Genomic DNA, 24561 nt, shown 5'->3' on the forward strand with positions numbered 1-24561 from the left:
GCGGTTACTACCCCAAACCAAATAAGCCTGATATTTCACTTTCAATGATATCCAGCATAGTTCCCTGCTTCAATGGCAGGGGGAATGTTAGAAAGATCTCTGATCCAACGGCAGGGGGAATGATGAAAAAAGATGATTTATATTCGACAACAAACCACAAGGACTGAGTTGCACAGACTGGATAAACATGCATGGAAGTAGCTTGCTATGACAACGGTTACTACCCTAAACAATTAGTTAGATACTTCACTTAGATGCCACATCTAGCACTGATACCCCATACCAATTAGCTAGATACTTCACTTAGTTGCAGCTCCAGCACTGCTAACTACATCGATGGCGGGGTGGAAGGGAAATAGATCAATGGCGGGGGTGGAAGGGAAATAGAACAAAAAGTCACTTACAAGGGACAAGAGTAACAGATAAGTATGGGGGGGGGGGGGGGGGGAAGTGAAAGCTTGCTGGGCAGACTGGATGGACCGTTTGGTCTTCTTCTGCTGTCATTGCTGTTTCTATATATGTGTGTTTGTGTGCACCTGTGAGAGCTTATATGTGACGCATAGGCTCTCACAGGCACACAAACATTCACAAACACACACAAGCATAAAGGCTCTCACAGATACGTTCACAGGCACATAGGCTTACACACACACACACACATACACATAGGCTGTCATACAGACACACACAAACACACACAGTCTCTCACACACATGTGCTCACATAGACACATAGGCTGTCACACAGACAGACACACACATAGGCTCTCATACAGACACACACATATGTACTCATATAGGCACATAGGCTGTCACACAGACTCACAACAGGCTAACACACAGGCACAAACATAGGCTCTCATACAGACACACACACACACACACATATGTGCTCACACAGACTCACACATATACATACAGGGCCTCCTATTGTCATCGGGCTGTGGTGGGCTGAGCTCCATCATGGCCCAACGGCCTTCCTGCTTGGGGGGTAGAACGGAAGTGTGCACAGGCACGCGCACACAAAAACTTAGGCCTCTCCTTCAGCTGCTGGTGGCCTCTCTTCTTCTGTCACTGGCAGCCTGAGGCCTCTCTCTTTCCTCAATTCTGGCGCTACACACACACACATACAGACATGCTCTCTCTCAAATTGGCACACACACACACATAGATATGCTCTCACATTGACACACACAAGGACATGCTCTCTCACATTGACACACACAAACACAGATATGCACTCACAGACACACAGAGATGTTCTCACAGACATGCTCCAACACCTAGACTCAGACACACAAATACACACACACACACACACACATGCACGCACGTACGCTCTCTTTAACTTCCTGCCCTCTCCCCATCAGAAGCTCAGTGGCTGGCCTCCTCCTTCAGCCCCCTTGGCAGTCGGGACTTTTCCTCTTTATTGAGGCCTCGGGGACTGCTGCTGTTCTGCTTCCTCTGCCAGAGGAGGCCACCGTTGTCGCTGCTCCTCCTCCTATGCTCAAACGCCATGGGTGCAGAACCAAGGCCATTGTTGGCTGCGATGGCCCAGCGGGGCGTGCGCCACTCTTTCTGCTGCTTCTTGCCACCCCGCACTGACCCAGCACTTCCGGCCATGCAGGCAAAAAGGATTAGCGGTCATGCCGTCATTGCTCCTCTGGGTGGCTGCCTACTGCTTCCACTGGCCCCAGACTCCATTAGAAATAAAAACTGACAACAGGAGAGATTTGGTCATTCAGGGATACCGGCCAGTGGCAAGGAAGGAAAGATGCTGCAGGCTGCCGGTGGCTGAAGGAGAGAGGCCACAGGTAGAGCTCATCCCACGGGCGGCCTCTCTCTTTCTTTAGCCTCCAATGGGTTGAACTCTGCTGGTGGCCCCAACTCCTCTCCTGCTGCTGCCAGCCTGCCACCTCCCAGGTGTGCCACCCCGTGCAAATGCACGGTATGCCCACCCGGTTGTGCCGGGCCTGGCCACAGGCTTTTCTCTTCTCTGGTTACAATTCCTTAATCCTCAATCTTCTATCTGTGCAGGATTCTTTTCTAGTAGCCGGGGAAACTTTCCATCCATCTGGATTAAGAGGATGGTAGACCCAGTGAGCAGGGCAACCGTTAGATGTTCGGGAAACCCCTTCCATGCTGGCCAAGACTTGTCTCTGCAAAGTGAGCAAAATCTCTCTCTCCCCAGGGGGTTTTGAAGACTCTGATTGGGTGTCCTCCAAATTGTAAATAGTTCTTACTCACAGTTAGCTGTTGTTTTCTTTCTGTTTTCTCGATGGGAATCCCTTTTGGGAGGGATCCTGGATGGGTTGCTGCTTCAGAGGTCTCCTGATGGGTAGGAAGAGAAGCAGAAAACACTTCCTCCCAGATCTTCAAAAATAACATCTTCTGGTTCCCAAAAAGGAAATAACACTAGACTTGCCCCTTGTAACAGGTCATCACCATGGCAGGGGCAGGTCTTCCTAGGATTCCCTGTGCCCTGGATTCAGGAAACATCCAGGTGTCCAGCAAGTAAAAGTCCAAAATCCAAAATATTCCCAGGATAAGCACTCTGCACCTTGGGAGAAGAGAACAGCAGTGTCACCCTTGACCTGCCTTGAAGGATTCCAGGCAGGATGAATCCCAGGCCCCCAGTAGGCCAAATTACAACTGAAGAAAAAATATCCAACCTTCCTCCTGAACTAAAAACTTAGACTGCCCTCAGAGCCCTTTGCGGAGTTCTGCTATAAAACCTCCTGCAAGGGATATCCATTACAGGCCTGCAATGGGAAGGCTGCCAAATGAATGGATCCTCCCTCTAATTATCTTTTAAACTGCACTATTCTATATGATCCCAGGGCTTACTGGTAACCCAGAAAGGTGCCCAGACTACAGTTCTTTCAGGTGATTTGCTACTCTTTAGTTTGTCAATCTGCCCTATTACATTTTCTAATTTCACCATGATCTCTTTCAGTTCTTCCAATCATCACCATTAAATACCATTTCTGGCAAAGGTATCTCCCCCATCATCCTCTTCTGTAAACACCGAAGCAAAGAATTCATTTAGTCTTTCTGATATAGTTTTGTATTCCCTAAGTGCCCCTTTAACTCCTCAATTATCTAGCCTACTCCCTCATAGGATTTCTGCTGCAGATATGTTTAAATAAAGGTTTTATTATGAATTTTTGCCTCTACAGCCAACTTCTTTTCAGATTCTCTTTTGCCTGCCTTATCAGTGTTTTATATCTAATTTGCCAAAGCTTATACTTTTTCCTGTTTTCTTTAGTTGAATTTTTTTTCCAGTTTTTGAAAGAAGTTCTTTTGGCTAAAATAATCTCTTTCACGTCATCTTTTAACCATTCTGGCAGTTGTTTGGCCTGCCTTTTGCCTTTTCTTATGTATGGAATATATCTGTTCTGGGCTTCCAAGATGATATGTTTAAACAATGTTCATGCCTGATGTAAACTCTTTACCTTTGTAGGCACCTTTTAGTATTTTTTCTATTTTCCTCATTTTATCAAAGTCTCTCTTTTGAAAGTTAAATGCTAGAGCAATAGATTTACCTACTGTCCTCCTTCCAGTCATTAACTCAAATTTGATTGCATTATAATCACAATTGCCAACTGGCCCCACTACCATTATCTCAGTCACCAAATCCTGTGTTCCAATAAGAATTAGGTCTAAAGACCTTTGCAAATATTTGGATTTGTAAGAAAGCTTCTCAGGCAGGACTTAGCTTTCAGGAAAAAGAAGAATAATGGGAAAAAATGTGCTGGGGTTTCACAAAAACTTTCCAAACAATATCCTATGCATGGTTTTGGTGAGGTGACCGCACATGTATGGGATTTGCAGCCCTTCTATTCATTAGATCCCACACCTGTGTCAACCTGCCCTTAAAAACTGTAAAGTATGCAAAATATGTATTGTTTTGATATGTCAGCAAATTTTTCTCTCTTTGACCTCCTTGGTTGAATAACCAACAAGTCTTTAAATCCTCAAGCAAGTTTTGGGTAATATGTAATAGCCCTTAAATAAATGATGCTATTGCAACCTGTCTCTGCAATAAATGAGATAGTTACGAGCCTGTTATTAAGAGAATGCTGTATTGTTAACTATATTCCTATATTTAGTACTGCTACTTTCGCCTCTTCACTTAAAGTGTGTTAGAATTTCCAGATGTTTTGCAACATTTAACATCAGTAGAATCTCTCAGTCACTATGTTAACCTTACTTCCCTCCCCCTTGACTGGAGGAATAAACATTTGTTTGTGACCTTTAGGGTTAATAAGTAGGTGTAAAGTTTGGTTTCATTGAATTGTTAAAAGAAGAACAATTAAGCTTGAGAAAAGGAGAGTGCCTAATTGAAGAGTTTACAGCCCTTTGAAGGTATTGGGTGACATTCCCTCAGAGCCTGCTTTATAGAGGTTTCCCCTTAGCAATGCTAATTTTTGGCTCCATTGAGAGCAGATGTAGCTGTTTGGTTTGCATTTTTCCCCCTTTCATTCAGTCAAGGAGCTTTGGAGCTGAAAAGAGTGAATTAGAGATTTGTGAGAGGAGGGAGTAGAGCTGGCTTCCCTATGCTCCACATGTGGTGAGAACAGTAATACAGTATTCCTTCTGTGTCACAGCAGTGCTTCAGTTTGCTGCAGGGTGTTCTTTTACAGTACTTAGAGCAGGAAAAAATAACTTTTAAGGAAAAGTTAGTTATTTCCAGAATTCAGGAGTTCAAAAGTCCTTAGAAACTCTGCTCTTTTCTTAGCTACTCAGTCTTTCAGTTGCTGTTGAGAATATTAAGAAGCTCTCACTCATTCCTAGAACTACTCCTTCTGGGGCTCAGTATGGGGTAAAAGACCACCTAGGGGCATGAAATAAGGAAGAAAACCCCATAATTACCTACAAAATTCTTCCAAATTTTGTTTTAAAGGGGAAGAGTTGTCTGCAGTGATTTTATATATTCTACTGCTTTCCTTAGCAGAAGTTGCAAAGAGTAGTTTGCTTTAAATATTTTGCTTTTTTGCTGGGTAAGTTTAAAAAAAAAAGTTGCTTTGTTTCTTAGGCTCTGAATCAGCAAGCTCTCAGTTTCAGGATATATCCCAATAAGTAATTCTTGCAGTGACATCAGATGCTATTTTATTTACAGACTGGGAGCTGCAGTGTTCATATTCCCCCTGTTTCCCTCCCCCCCCCCTCCCAAAAATGCACACACCTCCTAGCATTGCTCCTCGGACACTAAATTTCCAGCCAGTGCTGTTATGCTTTTCCTTAAGGTCACATATTTCCAATCACTAATGCTTCTCAAGACTCCTTCAACCCTCAGTCACTGCTGTTTTTGGCTCCCTTACTGCCATCTTGCTGCCGCTGCCTCTCCTCAATCAACCTCTAGCGTCCATTGGTGCTGCTTCTCATGACTTCCACCTGACCTTCAGCCACCATTGCTCCTTGGAATTTGTCAACTTTTAAGCACTGCTGCTCGTTGGGGCCCTTTTTCTAGCAGCAGCCACCACTACCATCACTCCTTCGAACCCTTCAAATACCATGACTGCTTCTTTTTAGGTTCTCCTGCCTCCCGTTATTACTACTGCTGCCAGGGCTGTATTTAAGTAGGAAGGGGTTCAATTTTTGCTTGGGGATTTGGCACCTTCAAAATTTGGTACCCTAGAGAGTTGCTCTCTGCCTAAATTCAGGCCTGGCTCCTGCTCCTTGGGTCCTCCCCCAACATTCCATCACCAGTTGGAAAAGGTTGTGAGTAGTAGAGTTTCTTAGCTGCATCTACTGCTTTTGATCTTTCCCTGAAGCAATCCTGTGCTGATTCCAGTTCGCAAAACTGACCCAATGCAGCACCTGATGGTTGTCTAATGTGTACTCTGATTCCCTTTTCCCAATGGAGCCAAAATGCACATGTGCATTAACTCACCACATCACTGTGACATTGCTTTTACTCAACAATCTTTGCAACAAGAAATACAAATAAACTAGAATGGCAGTCCAAAAGGAAACAGGAATGATTCTAAAAGAATTTTTTGGTGGCCAAAGGTACTTACATCTTGAAAAATCATTTAAATTGTACTTTCCTCCTTTTTGGCTAGATTGCAGTGTGTTATATTTTAACAGCCCACTAGAACTTTGCAGAGTTATATTTTGATAAAATAATCAGATTCAAAAGTTAAATATTGAGTTTTCTTTTTCTATACATGATGAAGATGATGATGAAGAAAGCAGGGGCATGTTTCTAGCTGCCCCTGTTCCATCTACTGCCAGTGATATATTTATCTATTTATTTAAAAAATTATATTCTGCTTCACTCAATAAAAATTCTTAAGCAGATTACAGCAATTCACATAAACATTGTATTTATACATATAAAATAGACTATGGGGCAAATTTTAAAACCTCCACGCGGGCACAGATTTGTTTGCACAACCCGGCGCGAACAAATCTATGCCTGATTTTATAACATGCGCGCGGCAACGCGCGCATGTTATAAAATCCAGGGTCGGCACGCACAAGGGGGTGCACAATTGTGCGACTTGCGCGCGCCGAGCAGGCTGCCTCCATTCCCTCCAAGGCCGCTCCGAAATTGGCGCAGCCTCAGAGGGAACTTTTCAACTGCTCCCCCCACCTTCCCCTCCCTTCCCCTATCTAACCCAACCCCCAGCCCTAACTAAATCCCCCTGCCTACCTTTGTTTCAAATGTTACGCCTGTCCAAGGCAGGCGTAACTTGTGCGAGCCGGCGCGCAAACCTCCAGCACGGCCGCAGTGCCGGAGGACTTGGGAATGCCCCTGGACCATCGCCACACCCCCAGCCCGCCCATTTCTGAAAGCCCCGGGACATATGCGCGTCCCGGGGCTTGCGTGTGCTGCCAAGCCTGTGCAAGATAGGCTCGGCGCGTGGGTGGCAGGAAATTTGAATCAACAGTTACCAACAAGGGCCCTGAACTTGGTGGTCGATGAAACAGATAAGTATGGGAAAATAAGTGTGGGAGCTTGCTGTGCAGACTGGATGGGCCATTTCTATGTTTCTATGGCTTTATATGAGGAGCTAAAAGAAGATCTGATCCTGTCACAGCCAGTCCAGGCCTAGTGAAACAGTTGTTTGGAAGAAGCCAGAAACTCAACAATCAGTGGTGTAGGAGGCATGTTACAAACAAGCTTTACTAGATCTTTGCACCAGGTACTCCAATCCTTGCACATCCATTGCCATCAGATTTCCCTCTCAAAGACATAAAATGGAGGCTGTGCAGAAAGATTTATATGAAATAGCACAATTCCCTAATGTTTTTGGTGCCGTAGACTGCACACATGTGGCTCTCATTCCATCCCATGAGAGGGAAGAGTACTACCACAACCACAAGCTCTTCTTCTCTCTCAATGTGCACACATGTGCATCCTTAATGTGGTGGCTAGCTTCCCAGGGGCCACCCACAATGCCTATAGCCTGCAGGGTTCAGCTATTAGAAATCTGAGGAGGGGAGACATGGCAATGGATGGTTTCTGGGTAAGACTCTTTAACACTGATATTCTTGCGTGCTCTGTTTTAAGGCTTCTGTCATATGGCTGGAAGAAAACTACCAGTTAGGATCTTTTCAGCTATAATATGTATGGCCTAAACAGGCTATCTATATGTATCCCCAACTACAGAGTAAAGGCTCTTGTGAGTGGGGGCCTCGGCGTCTGCACACAGAGCCGGTCCTATTGTGTTGGTGTGCCATCAGTTCCAGAATGAGCATCCATCTAACTGTGGGATTAATATCACACATGTGCCTGCAACAACTCATGGCTAAAATCTGTAATGCACTGTAGCTGGAGAATCAGTGAATGGTAAACTTTATTAGGTAGGAACATTGAAGGTGACAGGCAAAGCAGAAGTGATAAGTGCAAAAGTAGATATAAGGTATAGGAACACAACACATACAAGGGCTTGCTTTGAAGAGTACTTCACATGGAGACACAGGCAAAGTCTGGTTCTATTCTAGGGTACTCACTATAGCTTGGGGTAGATGCAGTACTTCCACTAGTAGCCCATGTACCACTGCTTTCAAGATGCACTCTATGATGTTCCTTCTTTACTCCTTTGGGCATGTATTTGACTTGCCCTGTCATCCCTCGTCAACATTCTAGGTATTTAAACTCCTGGATTGGGTCCTTTGCATGTCTGCAGTAACTGTTTTCATAATGCCCTGCCAGTGTCTTTGACAGTCAGAACTCTAACTGCTTTCATGACACAGTCCCAAATCTGGTGTGAGCTAACTTGCAAAAGCCAAGAGGGGAGACAAGGCAAACCAGGTGTGGACAAAGATGGTAGCCTTTGAGAAAGATCACCTGCTTTAGTGTTGCCAGTCACATAATCCTTGTTGTTTATTTGCATAACATGCTTTTAGGGCCTAGCGCCAGAGTCAAAAAATGGAGATGTGTGTATAGGCAAATGTGGTAGTAGAGTGATGAAGAAATCAAACGTTTAGTGCTCTGAGTAATGGATGCACATGCTTGTAGATATGCATGCTTGAATTATTTATGGTAATTTATAAACGCTGCTTAGATGTGGCATTAGAAAGTAGTGGCTGGCTCGAGGAGATTTTAAAGTTAATACATTGTGACAAGGTGATCTTATTTTAGTTCACTCACATCAGGATTCACATAGAGCCCAATGACATAGCTTTAAAGGGGCCCAACCTCCACAGTCTATCATGTAGTATACTGTGACACCTGTACTTTTAAGGCTAAGGTAATTGAAGGGTGATTGATAACACTTTCTTTATAAGCTGTGCTACACATAATATGGTCAGTATCCAGCCCTTCAGAGGTGCTTTATCTATTGCTCAGGTGATTTAGGATATGGCTGCCAGCTGTGGATTCTCATTCTTGTTCCTGAACCTCAGACACTAGCAGAGAGGAGATACAATGAAGTACAGTCGTCAACTCGCACCTTTGGCTTATTAAAAAATAGATTCTGCTGTTTGGACAAAATAGGTATCAGGCTAGCACAGTAAGTCAGATAGTGCTAGCCTGCTGCATGCTGCACAATGTCATTCTCAGGTATGGCATTCCAGCGGAGATAGACTCTGATCTGGAAGAGTAACCAGTTGTCAAGCAGGCACACTGAGAGGAAGTCAGGTTTGCAGCAGAATCACTGAGCATTTCTGTGCCTGAAAGTTATGATGAAGCTAACCACTGTGTATTTCAAAGAGTGCAGGCCTATGTTTAATAACTTTTTTTTTTTTTCATATTGTCCCCCAGACCTTAATTTTATTTGGATTTGTCTTGAAAGAAAAGCACCTGTGTGCCAGCTACATCTGAGAAGAGTCATATAAGGCACATTAGCTGAGAAGGAGGATGCAGCTGTATGTGTTACCTTAACATCCATCATAGGCCTAGAACTGCTCTTTCTATAAAGGCCTTCTATAGAATTTTATGTACTGCATATAGTGAAGGCAGCTGCCTGTTTGCAAAGTGGGGTCCTGGTGTGCTCTTAAAGGTGAATTTTAAAAGCCTGACTCATGGCACAACTGGGAGATACATGAATATGTCAGGCCAGTGCATGCTGAGCAGATTTTAAAAGCCGCCCGAGAACGTGCATTTCTCCTGCTACGCGCGCAAATGACAAGTTCCAAAAAAAGGGGCAGGAAATGGGTGTAGTCTGGGTGCGGCATGGGCGTTTCTGGATTTCAACTTCAAATTAGTGCGTATATACTCTTGCGCACAGGCGTGCACTGGGGTTCCCTGCTGTGTAACTTTACTTCTTCTATGGAGGATGTGTAAGATATAAAATAAAAATAAATAGATCAGCAGAATTTAAGGGTCAGGTCTAACAGGGGAGAAGGGAGGCTACTAAACTAGGGAAGTTTGGAAGTCCTATCCCCTACCTAAGTGAATGGGAACCAACTGGGAAAACTGGTAATGGCGTCAGCACACGTGTCTTTTAAAATCCCCCTACTTACATGCTAGAAGTGGCATTTGTGTGCACTATTTTGAATTCATGTGCACTATTTCTATTTACTGCAATTTTGGTGTAAAGGTGAATTTTAAAAGCCCAATGCGCGCATTCATTAGGGGATGTGTGAATACGTTGGGGTGGTGTGCGCTGAGCAGATTTTAAAAGCCGCTCGAGTATATGTGTATCTCCTGCTTGGCTTTTAAAATCCCCCCAGTTAAAATTGCATGTATATGTGTGCATTTTCAGGCTATTTTATAACATACACATGTAGATACGTATGTTATAAAATGGCTGTGTCCCTGAGCCTGGGCTGACGAATGTGTGCGAATGTGTGCACATGTGTGCCCGTGCACCACTTTGAAAGTCACCATTGTCGTGTGCACTATTTTGAACTATTACACACTAAATAAAAACAAAAATGTAACAGAAACAACAAAAAAGTGAAACTAATTTTAAAAGTGAAAAAACCAAAAAAGAAAATAAATATTTTCTTCCCGTACACCCCTACATGTCAGAGTTCCTCAGATTCATTTTGTGCAGCCTTACAATAGTATAATACCAGTGAAACAAAATTTTGTAGCCATTCTCCATAGTAGTCATGTACAATTTCCCTAGTGAAGTCGCTATATTATAAGATTCCATCTTCCAACTCCTTCCCTAAATCCTTGATCCAAAGAGCTTTATATTTACCGATTGGGCCAGTCAATTCATCAAGGAGCATCCAATAAATGTGAGATGTCAACCCTTTATTACAAATAAGTCCCAACAGCAGTTTTTTAAAAGGTTTGACATTTCTGTTGAAATAGGCCATTCATTTACTGGAGTCCAGGAGACCCTTCAATTGCAGTAATGAAATACATGTATCTGATCACCTCCTGTAACTGGAGGGGAGAGAGAAATTTCCCATCACGGAATAGTTGACCAATATAACATATATCATGTCTGTGTAGCCCAGAAAAGTTATTGCTATTAAAATTTGGAGGAAAGTACAGATTGTTCCACAGAGTCGTTAACGGTGACAAACACAAAACGATTTTTCATCTATAAACTAATCTATACCAAGTATGAATTATCCCATCTAAGAAAGGATGACTTCCAATCATATTTCTTTGACATTTATATGATAAACATAAGATCAACTGAAGGGATATGGTAGGAAGGAAAATAGACTGTTCAAAGTCTATCCAGTGTTTCTCCCTAGGGGAACACCACCACCAGAGAATGCTTTTTAAATGGATAGCCCAATGTTGTTGTTGGATAGCTCAGTGTCGTGCGCCCGCTTTTCTAACACATACCCAGGCATGTCTCCTGGATGCGCGATTCAATATTTAAATGAGGGGGGTCACACTGCCAAGGAAGCACTAGGGACAAATGTACCTAGCGCCTCCTTGTCAGTGGGCGCCCAGGAGAGGTGGCTGTCAGCAGGTTAGGAAAACGGATGCTCAGTTTTACAAGCGTCCATTTTCCTAACCCCCTGACAGCCACAGGTTAGGAAAATGGACGCTCGTTAATTGAGCGTCTGTTTCCCTAACCTGACCACCGGCACATTTTTTTTTTTCAGATTTTTTTTTTTAAACTTTTGGTTTCTCCAACTTGATATTGCCACGATCTTAAGTCGGAGGATGTACAGAAAAGCAGTATTTTCTGCTTTTCTGTACACTTCTTTGGGCTGGCGATAATTTCTGAGCATAAAAATGTGCAGGTAGGGTGAACATTTTTTTCTTTAGATCTGGGGAGAGTAACGAATAGCCTCATCCACATACATTTGCATGTGATGAGTGTTATTAGTTTTGCGGGGGGGCTGGATGTGCGTTTTGGTCATGCTATTCCCCTTTAGCATAAGGGGCTGTGGATGCGCATCCAAATTGCGTGTCCAACTACAGGTTAAACAGTGCGCTCAGCTGAGCGTACTTGTTTTGTGTTGGCCCCAAAGATCTTAAAGGTAAATTTTAAAAGCCCTGCACTAGCCAAAACTGGGAGATACTCATACAAGATGGGCCGGCGCGTGCGGATTTTAAAAGGTGCCTGCGTTTGGGCATATCTCCTGCTACATCCACAAATGCAAAATTTTGATAAAGGGGCATGGCATGGGCATGGTCTGGGTGGGGCATGGCTTGTAGGGGGAAGGCCAAGAGATGTGCATGTAAATACTTACACGCATAGGCGGGCACCAGAGTCCCGTGCCGAGTAACATTACTACTGCTATGGGTGGCATTTAAGTAATAAAATAAAAAAATCTAGGCTAGTCAGCGGGGTTTTAAAGGTTGGTGCTAACAGGGAGACTGGGATACTATTAAACTAGTCCTAACCCTTACCTGGGTGAAACTGGGAAAATTGGGTAATTGCACGCGTCTACTAAAATCCACTCACTTACATGGTAGAGGCGCCATTTATGTGCATAGGCACGCACCTACATAAAATTGCACGCACATGTGCGTGCATTCAGCCTATTTTATGCCACGTGTATATAAATGTGTGTATGTAATAAAATGGCCATGTCCTTTGGCCCGAGCCGGCAAACGTGCGCACATGTGCACCTGCACACCTGTTTAAAAGTTACTGACTTATTTCCTAGCTTTGCCCTCTTATCCCACCAGATAAAAAAATGTAAGAATTAAGATCTGATAGGAATATGGCTGGAAGTCTGATCAGGAGCATCTAAAAAAAAATAAAACCCAAGGTTCATTTTTACAGAGGATGGTCTCCTAAACAGGACATAGAATATAGCATCCATTTCTTAAGATCCTGTTTAATTGTTTTTAATAATGGTAAATAATTCAGGGAGTACAGCCTATCTAATCTTTTCAAAATTTGGACTCCCAAGTACGACTTGAATCCATTTGAAGAGGAACTTAGTCTGTTTAGATACAGCCACTTCTGGCAGGATCTCCAGATCCAATATTTAGTTGTTTCAAAATTAATTTTGAGGCCCAGAAAGGCACTAAACTCTGAAATCAGGTTAGTCACATCAACCAGAGATTGCATAGGCTCGCTAATGAAGAGGAAGACATCATCAGCAAACAGGGCAGTCTTGTGCTCCACTGCCCTCTCTTCCTGAATACCTTTAATGCAGGTTTTCCTAGGGGTTCCAAGAAGAGCACAAAGAGCAGAGAGAAAGAGGACAACCCTGCCTAGTGCCACTTTCCCGCAGGAGCTGACTAGAGGAAACCCAGAGTGCAAACTAGACGCCCATTTAAGAAAAATCAATCCTAAATTCATCCTCCTAGGGTAACAAACAGAAAGGGCTATTCAACATGATTAAATGTTTTTCAACATATACTGCAGTGCAAAGAGCAGATTTGGGAAATGGAAATCATTTGCACGCATACTTTTGATTTTTGAAATGATGCATGGACATGTTCACATACACATTTACACCTGCTCTCTAGCAGATATAAATGTGCGTGGCTATGCCACACTAATGTATATATGGTCCTACTAATTTTCAAAGTGGATATATGCATGTAAATTCTTTAAATATTAGGGCTGAAGTCCATGTACAAAGTGTACTCATGGACTTCAGCTTCAGAGAGGCTGTAAAAAATTACCCTCATGGGGTCCAATTTTCAGATGCTGACCATCCAGTAAAGCTAGCCGGATAAACTTATCTGGCTAACTTTTGCAGAATATTCAGTGGCGCAGCTGTACCATTAAAAATTTCTGGTTATCTTATAAAGTTGCCAGATAAGTTTATCCTGCTAACTTTAGGACTGCTATACTGCACAACCAAAATTTGCCAGATACGTTTTCTGGCTAACTCTGAATATCGGAGTTAACCAGATAACTTATCTAACTAACTAACTCTGCCCCTATATTATCTGGTTACATTTTACCTGGATAATGACTTATACAGCTAACGTTTCACTGGATAAGTGGCAGTTTAATATGAAAGTTGCCATTTAGCAGATAACTTACAAGTTATCCGGCTAAATGCCATTGAATACAATACCACACAATATTTATATTTGAAAGAGAATGTACAGAAAAAGTATGAATGAAAGAAAGGGGTATGAGCATTAAGTAAGAATGTCAGCCTCGATGTGTAATGATCTGCCAAACCACTTTTAAAAAGGTGAGTGCCTTGATCTCTGGCTGGCAGGACCCACGCATCATTTCTTGGGCCCAGAACTGACTTGTAATGTGAATCCTATCCTACACAGACATCATTCCATAAACATAAAACCTCAGAAATCATGAAGGAAATATTTTAATTCTGAAATTACTTTCTACATTGCTATTTTTTTTTAATTTTTGAATGTTGTTTCTTATAATGGTATTATCCAGTTGATGGTTTGATTTCTTTTTTTATTCTAATGGACCAATATGACTGCAAGCTTTATTTTTCTGGTTCTTTTCATTGAAAAATCATGATTTTATCTCAAAAGTCAATTTCTCTTGTAAGTTCACACAATAGACAAAATAGTAAGGTAGCTTATCCTTTCTTGTTCCATACTTAAAGAATGCAGTTTTTTATTTGATTTATGTTCCACTTTTTGGCACCTCAAAGCGGACAATATTCAAGTACTGTAGGAATTTCCCTATCCCCAGAGGGCTTACAATGTAATTTTATACTTGAGGCAATGGAAGGTAAAGTGATTTGCCCAAGGTCATCAGTGAAAGATTATTAAAACGTATTTCAGCTGCTGCTGAAGTTACTGAGAATGTGCAAAAAATCTGTAGGGCTGTGCACACTTCACAGAAAAATTGTTTACAATTGGTTTTGTTTTGTAAATTACATTAAATAAGGGTGTACTTCATACTGTTTTCCAAAAGAAGATTTGAAGATTTTTTTTCTTCAAATGCAACTTTTCACAAGGAAAATAATCTGAAAGATCTAGATACTTGAAAGATTGTTTTAGTCTCTCAGACTCTAAGTCTATATATTAGGACTTAGACTATTAAACAAATATTATTGCTTGTTTGGAATTTGTGCTATGATTCAGATATAGTAACATTGTCCAAAGTTGCATTGAAAACATTCCTTCTGAATAAGGATTCTGGATCATTTCAGAGATGGTAGAACATGATTCCTCCATTGTGTTATGAAATATATTCAGCGTTTTAAATTGCTCTTCTTTGGTAATTGTGACAAAATTCCCATACCTTCTGTTTAAAGCATGCTTCCTGTAGAATTCTGAGGTGCTGATCTCCAAGTTTTACTTGTTCAAGAATATTGTGCATAAAATCACTGCTGGGCAGAGATAGAAGGTAAAGTATGTCTGTAGATGATATTAATATCTGCAACAGAGTGGGCATGCCTGAAGGAGCAAAGAAAATGAAAAGAGATTTAAGAAAGTTGGAAGAGTGGTTGGTTGAAGATTTGGCAGCTGGGATTCAATGCCAAGAAGTACAGAGAAATGTATCTGAGGTACGGTAATCCAAAAGAGCTGTATGTGATGGGGGGTGAAAGACTGATCTGTGAGGACCAAGAAAGGGATCTTGGGGTGATGGTGTCTGGAGATATGAAGTTGGTGAAGAATGCAGAGCTGCATAGAGAGTCCTTGGGTGAAGCCTCACCTGGAGTATTGGTTTCAGTTCTGGAGCCCGTATCTCAAAAAGAATAACGACAGGATGGAGGCAGTCCAGAGAAGAGCAACAAAAATGGTGTGGTGTCTGCATTGGAAGATCTATGAGGAGAAACTGAAGGATCTAATTATCGGGCCGATTCAGTAAAGTCCACGGGAGAGCAGGCAAACGCCCGCTCTCTCGGCACACGCACAGGCCACTCTCCTGTGCGCGCGATTCAGTATGCTAATTAGGCCCGGCGGTAAAACCAGGTTAAAGGAGGTGCTAGGGACACTAGTGCATCCCTAGCGCCTCCTTTTGGACTGGAGCAGCGGCTGTCAGCGGGTTTAACAGCTGACGCTCAATTTTGCCAGCGTCTGTTCTCGAGCCCGCTGACAGCCACAGGCTTGGAAACTGGACGCCGGCAAAATTGAGCGTCCGGTTTTCGACCCGACAGCCGCGGGCTGACTTCAAATTTTATTTTATTTTTTCTTTTACTTTTGGACCTCAGACTTACTGTATAACGGTTTTTATTTTCAGTCTGGACCTCAGACTTAATATCGCCATGATATTAAGTCGGAGGGTGCACAGAAGAAATTGGCGCCTACCTTTGGGTAGGTGCTAATTTCTGAAAGCAAAATGTGCGGCTTGGCTGCACATTTTGTTTTCTGAATCGCGCGGGAATACCTAATAGGGCCATCAACATGCATTTGTATGTTGCAGGCGCTATTAGGTTCTGGGGATTGGACGCGCGTTTTCGGCCCCTTACTGAATAAGGGGTAAGGGAAAATGCGCGTCCAATGGTGGGTTAACAATGCACTCTGTCGGAGCGTACTGTACTGTATCGGCCCGTATGTATACCCTGAAAGAGAGGCGGTACAGGGGAGAAATGATACAGACCTTCAGATACCTAAAAGTTTTCAGTGATGAATAACTTCAAACCTTTTCCATTGGAAAGAAAACAATAGAATTAGGGGTCACGAAATGAAACTCCAGTGGGACAACTTAGAACCAATGTCAGGAAATGGAGGTGGTGGTGAAGAAGAAAATAGTCAAAGAATTCACAGGGCATGGGATAAATTCTATGGATCTCTAAAGGCTAGAAGACAGAAATGAGATAAGCTTAGGGGGGTAACTATGGTTATTACCCTTAGCAGAAAGTATGGACATTACTATGCTTTGATACTTTTAATGCAACAGCAACATTGCTCCCCACTTAGACAGCAGGGGGAAAAAAGGAATTAGAATCAAATGATAACCAAGGGCCTCGACTTCCATGGTCTGGGATACTGATATGCAGACAAAAGGGAAACTGCTATGCAGGTATAAGGGAAAAAACACAGGACTGCTTCAATGGCCAAGTCCATAAGCAAAGCACATCAAGCAACACAGACTGATACATGGGGGTAACCTGCATGGCGCGGCAGATACAACCATGGGAAACTTGCCGGACAAACTGTATGAACCATTGGTCCTTTTCTGCTGTCGTTTCTATGTTTATTTTTATCTGCATTCATTTACTATGAGGACTATTTACAGCCACAAAGTGGCTAGTTAAGTTAGTTTTTGGGTACTAATAGACTTAGGGGTAGATTTTCAAAAAACGCGAATAGGCGTACTTTTGCTGGCGCATCAGGCGCAAGCAAAAGTACGCTGGATTTTAGTAGATACGCGCGGAGCCGCGCGTATCCACTAAAATCCTGGATCGGCGCACGCAAGGCTATGAATTCTGTATAGCCGGCGCTCGCCGAGCCGCGCTGCCTACCCCCGTTCCCTCCAAGGCCGCTCCGAAATCGGAGCGGCCTTGGAGGGAATCCTCTAACACCCTCCCCTCATCTTCCCCTCCCTTCCTCTATCTAACCCACCCGCCCGGCCCTGTCTACACCCCCCCCTTACCTTTCTCCGGGGATTTACGCCTCCCGGAGGGAGAAGTAAATCCCCGCGCGCCAGCGGGCCTCCTGCGCGCCGGGCTGCGACCTGGGGGCGGGTACGGAGGGCGCGGCCACGCCCCCTGACCCCCCGGGCTGTAGCCACGCCCCCATACCCGCCCCCAAAACGCTGCCGACACGCCCCCGAAACGCCGCGACGACCGGGCCCGCCATGAAACAAGCATGTTTCATGAATGTTCACTGTGGATATCTGCAAACCAAAACTTGTTGAGGGTCTTGCATTTTTCTGGGGAACTAGTGTATGATCAATATACACAGCACTGCATATTTCTAAACCTTATTTCCAAGTATTTGAAAATAAGCATGTAAGGTAGCCAATGGTTTCCCTTTCCTGAAAACATGGGCATCATTGTTTATATTGCAGACTGTTTTACTATGGTCTGACATTTATTTGGCTTCCATCTACTTTGTTGATCTCTTCCACACCCAGCGAATAGAGCCAAGTGGATGATGTCATGTATATATGGTAATAGCAGTAACAAAAAAAGCCAAATGTTCACTTCCTTTTCTTAGCACAGACGAGGCTTTAATTTTGGTTTTAATTCCAATCATAATTTCCTTTCTTTTTTTATTCTTTGCTTTTTTAAATGATACCACCTAAGTTAGACAAAATGTACCATTCACAGAATGTTTCACAGTGGCGATCAAATGATTATTTAGCTGCAATAACATAGGCATTTTAGTCTGAGCTAACAATAGTGTTTTACTTTTTTCTGTTTTCTTGTAGGTTTCTTTTGACTCCCAAGTTATCTGGCCATCATGAATGTGATTGATTTGAGCTCCAGTTCAAGTTTTGTGGAGAGACACAACTTCACTGATATCAACGTGACATGCACCAATGAAGATTGTATCACTTTGGAATCATTCTCCTGTCCTAATACACTGAACAAAAACATTTTAGCATACACATTAGCCATATTTTACATCTTCATCTTTGTGGTTGGTCTGCTAGCAAACTCTGTGGTTATCTGGTTGACTCTTCAAGCCAAAATTACAGGTTATGAAACCCACCTCTATATCTTTAACTTGGCTATTGCTGACCTGTGTGTGATCCTCACCCTTCCATTTTGGGTTGTCTCTATGATTCAGCACAACCAGTGGCCTATGGGAGAGTTTATATGTAAGATTGCACACCTTGTCTTTTCCATTAACCTATTTGGCAGTATCTTTTTTCTTGCTTGCATGAGCGTGGACCGCTACCTCTCTGTCGTTTTCTTTTCTGGCACCAGTACTTATAAAAGAAAGATAGTCCGTCGATGCATCTGCTTCTCTGTGTGGCTTTTTGCTCTCTGTGTCTCCCTTCCTGACACCTATTTCCTGAAAACAATCTCTTTGCCAGCAACCAATGAAACTGTCTGTCGCCCTATTTACCCTGAAGACAGTTTTAAAGAATGGATGATTGGCATGGAATTAGTCTCTGTTGTCTTAGGTTTTATCATCCCTTTTCCAGTCATTGCTGTCTTCTATTGTCTCCTGGCAAAGTCCATCTCTGCTTCAAATGACCAAGAAAGGAATGTCAGCAGTAAGATTATTTTTTCCTATGTTATTGTCTTTCTTGTCTGCTGGCTGCCCTACCATGGAGTGGTGCTACTGGACATCTTCTCAGCCCTGTTCATGTCTTTCAATTGTCACATGGAAACATTTTTATATGCAGCTCTTCACATCACTCAGTGTTTTTCCCTGATCCACTGCTGCATCAATCCTATACTCTACAGTTTCATCAACAGAAATTATAGATATGAGCTCATGAAGGCCTTCATCTTCAAGTACTCTGCCAAAACTGGTCTCACAAAACTCATTGATGCTTCCAGAGTATCTGAGACAGAATACACTGTGGTGGACCAAAATGCGAAATGATGTAATACTGCTCTCCATGGACCTCTCTCAGAGCTTCAAAGGCTTGCCTTCAACAGGACCTTAAACAGCAGCTAGCGAATGGCCTTGGGCCATATCCTCTGAGCAGCACAGGACAAAAAGTGGCAGCAAAGTCACTTGCTTTCACTGGCTCTTTTTGCTTTTTTGTTTCTACTACTGGCTAAACACCAAAAGTATTCTGAGCCCCAAGGAGAGAAAGGGACAAACTAGGCACATTTTGCAATAGGGTTAAATGGTAATAAACAAAACTGATGTTTTGTCCTTCATAGAAGGCAGGCTTTTCCTTTAAAGGAACAGTTTGGGGGTAATTTTCAAAGCCATTTCCATGCATAAAACACAGTTTTATGTGCATAAATGGTTTTTATATTATCGCATGGGGTTGTGCGCATACAAATATGCATATAATCTGATTGTGCACATATCAAAGAAATAGGAATTCTGGAGGGCAGGATTAAGATTTAAGCACACACTTTTGATTTTTAAAAGAATGCGCATAAATTAGCATGCACAGACTACGCCCTGCAAAGAACAGGTGTAACTGTGTAATTTTCAAAGTGGGCTTATGTGCATAAGTCTGCTTTGGAAATTAATTTATGCTTTTTTGCCGACTTCCTTATGTAGGCTGTTTGAAAGCTACCCTTCCTATGCCCCCCGCGTGTGCTCTTTGGCAATGTACTTTTACAATGGGATGCTATCCATACAAAAACTTCTATTCTGAAAATTTCAGAGATGTGCAAAGAATTATGCATTGGAGTAAATATGGGTTAGTGCCCAACGCCCTCTGAATTGGCCTGAGTATCTTTTTTTTTTTTGTAGCAGAAGAAAAATTGCAGCAGGCAGCTTAATACCACCTGGGTTCAATTCTCAACTCAAGCCTTTCGCTCTTTGGATGCTACAGGGGCAGTGTTCACAACCCCTGTGACGAGGGGAGGGAGTCATAGCCATCACATAATCCCAGCACCTAGGACCCATGAGTGCAGGGTTTTCAAAGGCACCTTGGTGCATGGGCCCTGGCCGAGGATGGTTGTAATGACTGGACTAAACCACGTCGGGAAGGGATGTAAAATGGGGGAAAACATCCCCAGATAGCTGAAAATAAAGGCTCAAGGTGCCAGATTCCATCCCTGGTTCCAGCTGAGCTAGAAGCCGAAAGGAGCAGAAGGAAACAGTTGGGTTTATAAAAATGCAGTACATAAACAGCTTCAAATATTCAGCCACTTATGCAGATCTAGAATGTTTGAAAGTAATTAGACGTGTTCCTTTATATTTCATTTTTGGAAACTGCATAATATAATTTATTTTTGACTATTTTATCATTTTCTTGAAGAAACAAACAAACATTCTCTTGGGATTGTCAGACAGGAGTGCTTTTACCATAAGGGGCTAATTCATAGTAAATAGGATGAACTGAGCTACTGAGCTCACTATCCCCCTTTTTGCATAATTTAAATATGCATTTCTATTCAATTTGAATGTGCCCATGATCAAATGATTTTCCATAGATTTTCATCCTCGGTAAATTGTTAGTGATTAGCACAATAGTAATAGTGCTAATAATAACACAATTTAGTGAATTTGCCGCTAAATGTGTGAACGTTAACTAAAATAAAAGGCATTTATTTCCATCTCCCTTTAAAAAAGGGAAAGGGAACAAGCAATACTTTAAAATAGCAATAATTTTTAAGCTAAATTCTTATACTAGGTGTACCAAACCTTTGTCCGTGCTGTTGCTCGCTGTTTGCTTTGCATTCCGTACAGTGGCAGTGATGTGGGGCACAGCCCACAAAAGAATTGACTGGGCACAGTTCCTCACAGGAAATATTTTAAATAAATAAGTCTATCTAAAATTAAACTCATACCCATTTAAAAAGTAAGAGGGTGATTGTCTTGTTCATTTCCTGAAGACATCTTCTTTTGGAAATTTGCTTACATGCAGCATCGGGGTAGAGGAGATTGTGTCCCAGTTAGGTGGTGAAGAAGTAACTTGAAAATTAACGTGTGACGTGTCAAAATTTTCCATTAGAGCTTTTGATTCGGCTTGCATTGTTGCTGATGTATGTTTGTAAAAAGACTTCTTTTGCCTTCACTGTATATTTTATATAGCATATTCTATTTAAAAGCCAAGACTTTATTTACTTGCTGTTGTGTATCTTGTACTTTATATTTGAAATTTAAATATATATTTTCTTACATGTTTGAAGTACTGTATACTATATTGCTTCTGTATACATCTAGATTTCTGGAGCCTAAATTTTAGAAAAAACCAAAACAATTTCTATTTGCTTTTGACTGTTGTGTTATTCCACAAGAATAAAGTCCACCACCACGAGTGAGAGTTATTAGGAAATGGTGCGTATGCATGTGTGAACATATGTATGATCTACTATGTTGGCAATACTATACTTGCTATCATTTCATATTGTTTATGTTATTTGTGTTGTATGTAGAATGTAAATATAGATATATATCACAAGCTGTAGTAATGCCATAATTTTTGTGTAAAAATAACTCAACCCAAAATCTTTGATCACTGGTATTGAACTGAGGCCACCTTGTTTAATCTCTATTGCATGGCATCCCTTTCACTTAAGCCATCATTATAAGTAACATTTTATTAGACAACTAGAATATGTAATGAATGAAATGGTATAGAGACTAGATCTCTTGAGTGATGGGACATTATGTGGGTGAAGGTTGTACCTACTATTAGGGATGGGCATTCAGGAGAAAAGAAAGCAAAACGATTGAAAATCCAATGAAATGTCATTGGTTTTCACATTTTGTTTTGAAAACAAAATTGATCCATCGGGCCCTGGCCCAAAGCTAGGTTCTCACCTATGGAAAAGGCTGAGACCCAAAGCAAGAACCTCAGCCTAGGCCAGAGTACACTACCAGGGCATGGGCTTAGGCCTAAGACTGGGGCCTTGCCTAGGCATAGGCCACAGCCTGATGAATGAACCGTGGCCTAGGCCTGAGTACGATGCCAGGGTCTCAATCGAGGCCCAGACCTAATGCCAGGGCCTTATCCAAGACCCCAAAAATGTAAAAAATTTACCTTCTCTGGGGACTTGACCCATAGGCTGAATCCTGACACCTGGGCCTCAGCCTAGGCCTGACATTGCAAGCTGGTCCAGAGGCTGGGTTTCAATGCCAGGGCCTCTGCACACTCCCAGGCCTGATGCCGTGACCTGACCCGGTGGCTGGGCCCTGAGGCCATACATCAAAAAGGTGCTGTCTGTTGGGGCAAATGTGCCAGAGTTAATGAATTCCGGCATGACCCTAGAGAATGTTGTAAATTGGCTTCAAGGGCCAAAGAAAAGAAGATGGAAGAACAGCACTCTCAGACCTGGGTTTTGAGGCCTGGGCAAGGCCCAAGCATTGGAACCCATTTTCCAGACCGGGTTGGGCATTGGGCTAGGTTCTGAGGCCCAGGTATCAGGATCCAGCCTCCGGTTCAGGTCCCAGCATCGGGTCTGGGTCAAGGCCCTGGCCTCAGAACCCGGTCATGGCATCGGGCCTGGGCCCTGGTTTAGACCAAGGCCAAGGTATCATGTCCTAGGCTTGTCATGGCCTTGCATAGGTTGCGGTGACCTACTGCTACCTAGGCCTACACAAGGCCAAGGCTTCAGCCTGGGACTAGGCATCAGGCCCATCTTAATGCTCAGGCCCAGGCTGAAGTCTTGGCCTTGGCAGGTCTCTGAAATCTTGACCTATGCCGTATACAAGGCTCAGGCTTCAGCCTGGGACTAGGCCTTGGCATCAGATCCTCCCTGGTAAGTGGGGGCCAGGGAAGATCCTGGCCACTGGCATTTTTTGGGTGGGAGGAATGGGTAGGGGGCTTGGGAGGCCCCATTTCATTTTTTTGTAGTTTTGGGGGGGGTTTGTTTAAATCTTTAATTCATTTTTTTTAACAAATTAAACATTTGATTTAAAAAAATCATGTAAAATCAAGTCCCCGAAATTGAAATGAAAAATGAAACAATTTTTTCTTCTTCCCACCTGTACCTGCTATCCATGCTATACCTGTTCTATAGCTAAATGAAGGACTTTCTAGTGATACCATTCTGACAGCTATTATGAGTACTAACGGACTTATTTCTTAAGGTTTATTTTTCCTTTAAGCACAAAATGGGGCATGCCATCTTCAGAGAAATGTAGAGGCACTTCTCTGTTGTTTCTGCTACACAGTGAGTCCGAAGTCCTCCCACACAGCCATCTTACAACTAACATGCACTGTATGGGCTATTAAAGCCCTGCCTTCATTGGCCCAGCTAAGGCACAGGACAGAAGCCATAGCTCACCTGACATCACTCAAATCAGGATGTTCAAGGAACAGGTGCAAATGATTCCTATTCAGAAAAGTAGAAGTAAAGACCGAAGCTGAGAACTACAGGCAGGTTCGTCTAACCTCTATGGTGAGCAAATTAATGAAATTGCTGCTAAAACAATTTCTGGAATCCAATGGATTGCAAGATCCGAGGCAGCATGGTTTTACCAGAGGTAGAGCTTGTCAGATGAGTGTAATCATGTTCTTTAATTGGGTGACCAGAGAGTTGGATCAAGAGAGAGCGCTGGATATAGTGTACTTGGATTTCAGTAAGGCCTTTGACATGGTTCTGCAAAGAGGACTTATGAGATCTACTGTTGGGTTAGAAAATGGCAGAGTGGGAGGCAACAAAGAGTAGTGTTAAGTGGAATTCACTCTGAGGAATGAGATGTTACTAGCAGTGTGCCTCAAGGATCAGTCCTTTGGACCAGTTCTTTTGAACATTGTCGTGAGCAACATAGCAGAAAGTTGTCAGGAAAAGTTTGTCTTTGTGATGATGATGCCAAAATCTGCAACAGGGTAGAGGGCCAGGAAGATGAGGAATGGTCTAGAGTCTGGCACTAAAAAATGCAGAATCAGGCATTTAGGATGCAAAAACCTAAGGAAGAAGTAGAATATTGGGGGTGAAATTCTTCTAAGCATGAAAGCTGGTGTTCGGGCTCACATTGGCGCACGTACGTCAGCCCGCGCCCAGGGACGTGGCCATTTTATAACATACGTGTGCATATGTGCACATGTTGTAAAAAAGCCTGGCTACGCGCACACGTGCGCCAAAGTTTAAGTGGGGCGCATACAAGTGCCTTCAAATGCCACTTCTACTGCATAAATCGGGGGATTTTAAAAGGGATGCGCGCTGATGCTATCCCAGTTTTACCAGTTCGTCTTCAGTTCACCTGGTTAAGAGTAGTGTTCACTTCCCCCAGTTAGACCAGACCCTTAAAACCCCACAGATCTGCCTATTTTTCTTTATTTTTTTAACTTACATGTCATCC

General features: G+C 42.7%; 1 protein-coding gene across 1 annotated transcript; it reads left to right on the forward strand.

The window, feature by feature from the left end:
- Window positions 1-9225: 9225 nt before the first annotated feature.
- Window positions 9226-21721, forward strand: ACKR3 (atypical chemokine receptor 3). The gene is made up of 2 exons (XM_029606411.1): window positions 9226-9320; window positions 18095-21721. The coding sequence occupies exon 2, from the start codon at window positions 18127-18129 to the stop codon at window positions 19222-19224; it is 1098 nt and encodes a 365-aa protein (XP_029462271.1). The 5' UTR covers window positions 9226-9320; window positions 18095-18126; the 3' UTR covers window positions 19225-21721.
- The last annotated feature ends 2840 nt before the right edge of the window (window positions 21722-24561 follow it).

This window comes from Rhinatrema bivittatum, chromosome 6 (genome assembly GCF_901001135.1).
Source record: "Rhinatrema bivittatum chromosome 6, aRhiBiv1.1, whole genome shotgun sequence".
Classification (NCBI taxonomy): domain Eukaryota; kingdom Metazoa; phylum Chordata; class Amphibia; order Gymnophiona; family Rhinatrematidae; genus Rhinatrema; species Rhinatrema bivittatum.

Coding starts and splice junctions, on each gene's coding strand:
- ACKR3 (XM_029606411.1), top strand. CDS start 18,127: ATGAATGTGATTGATTTGAGCTCCAGTTCAAGTTTTGTGGAGAGACAC.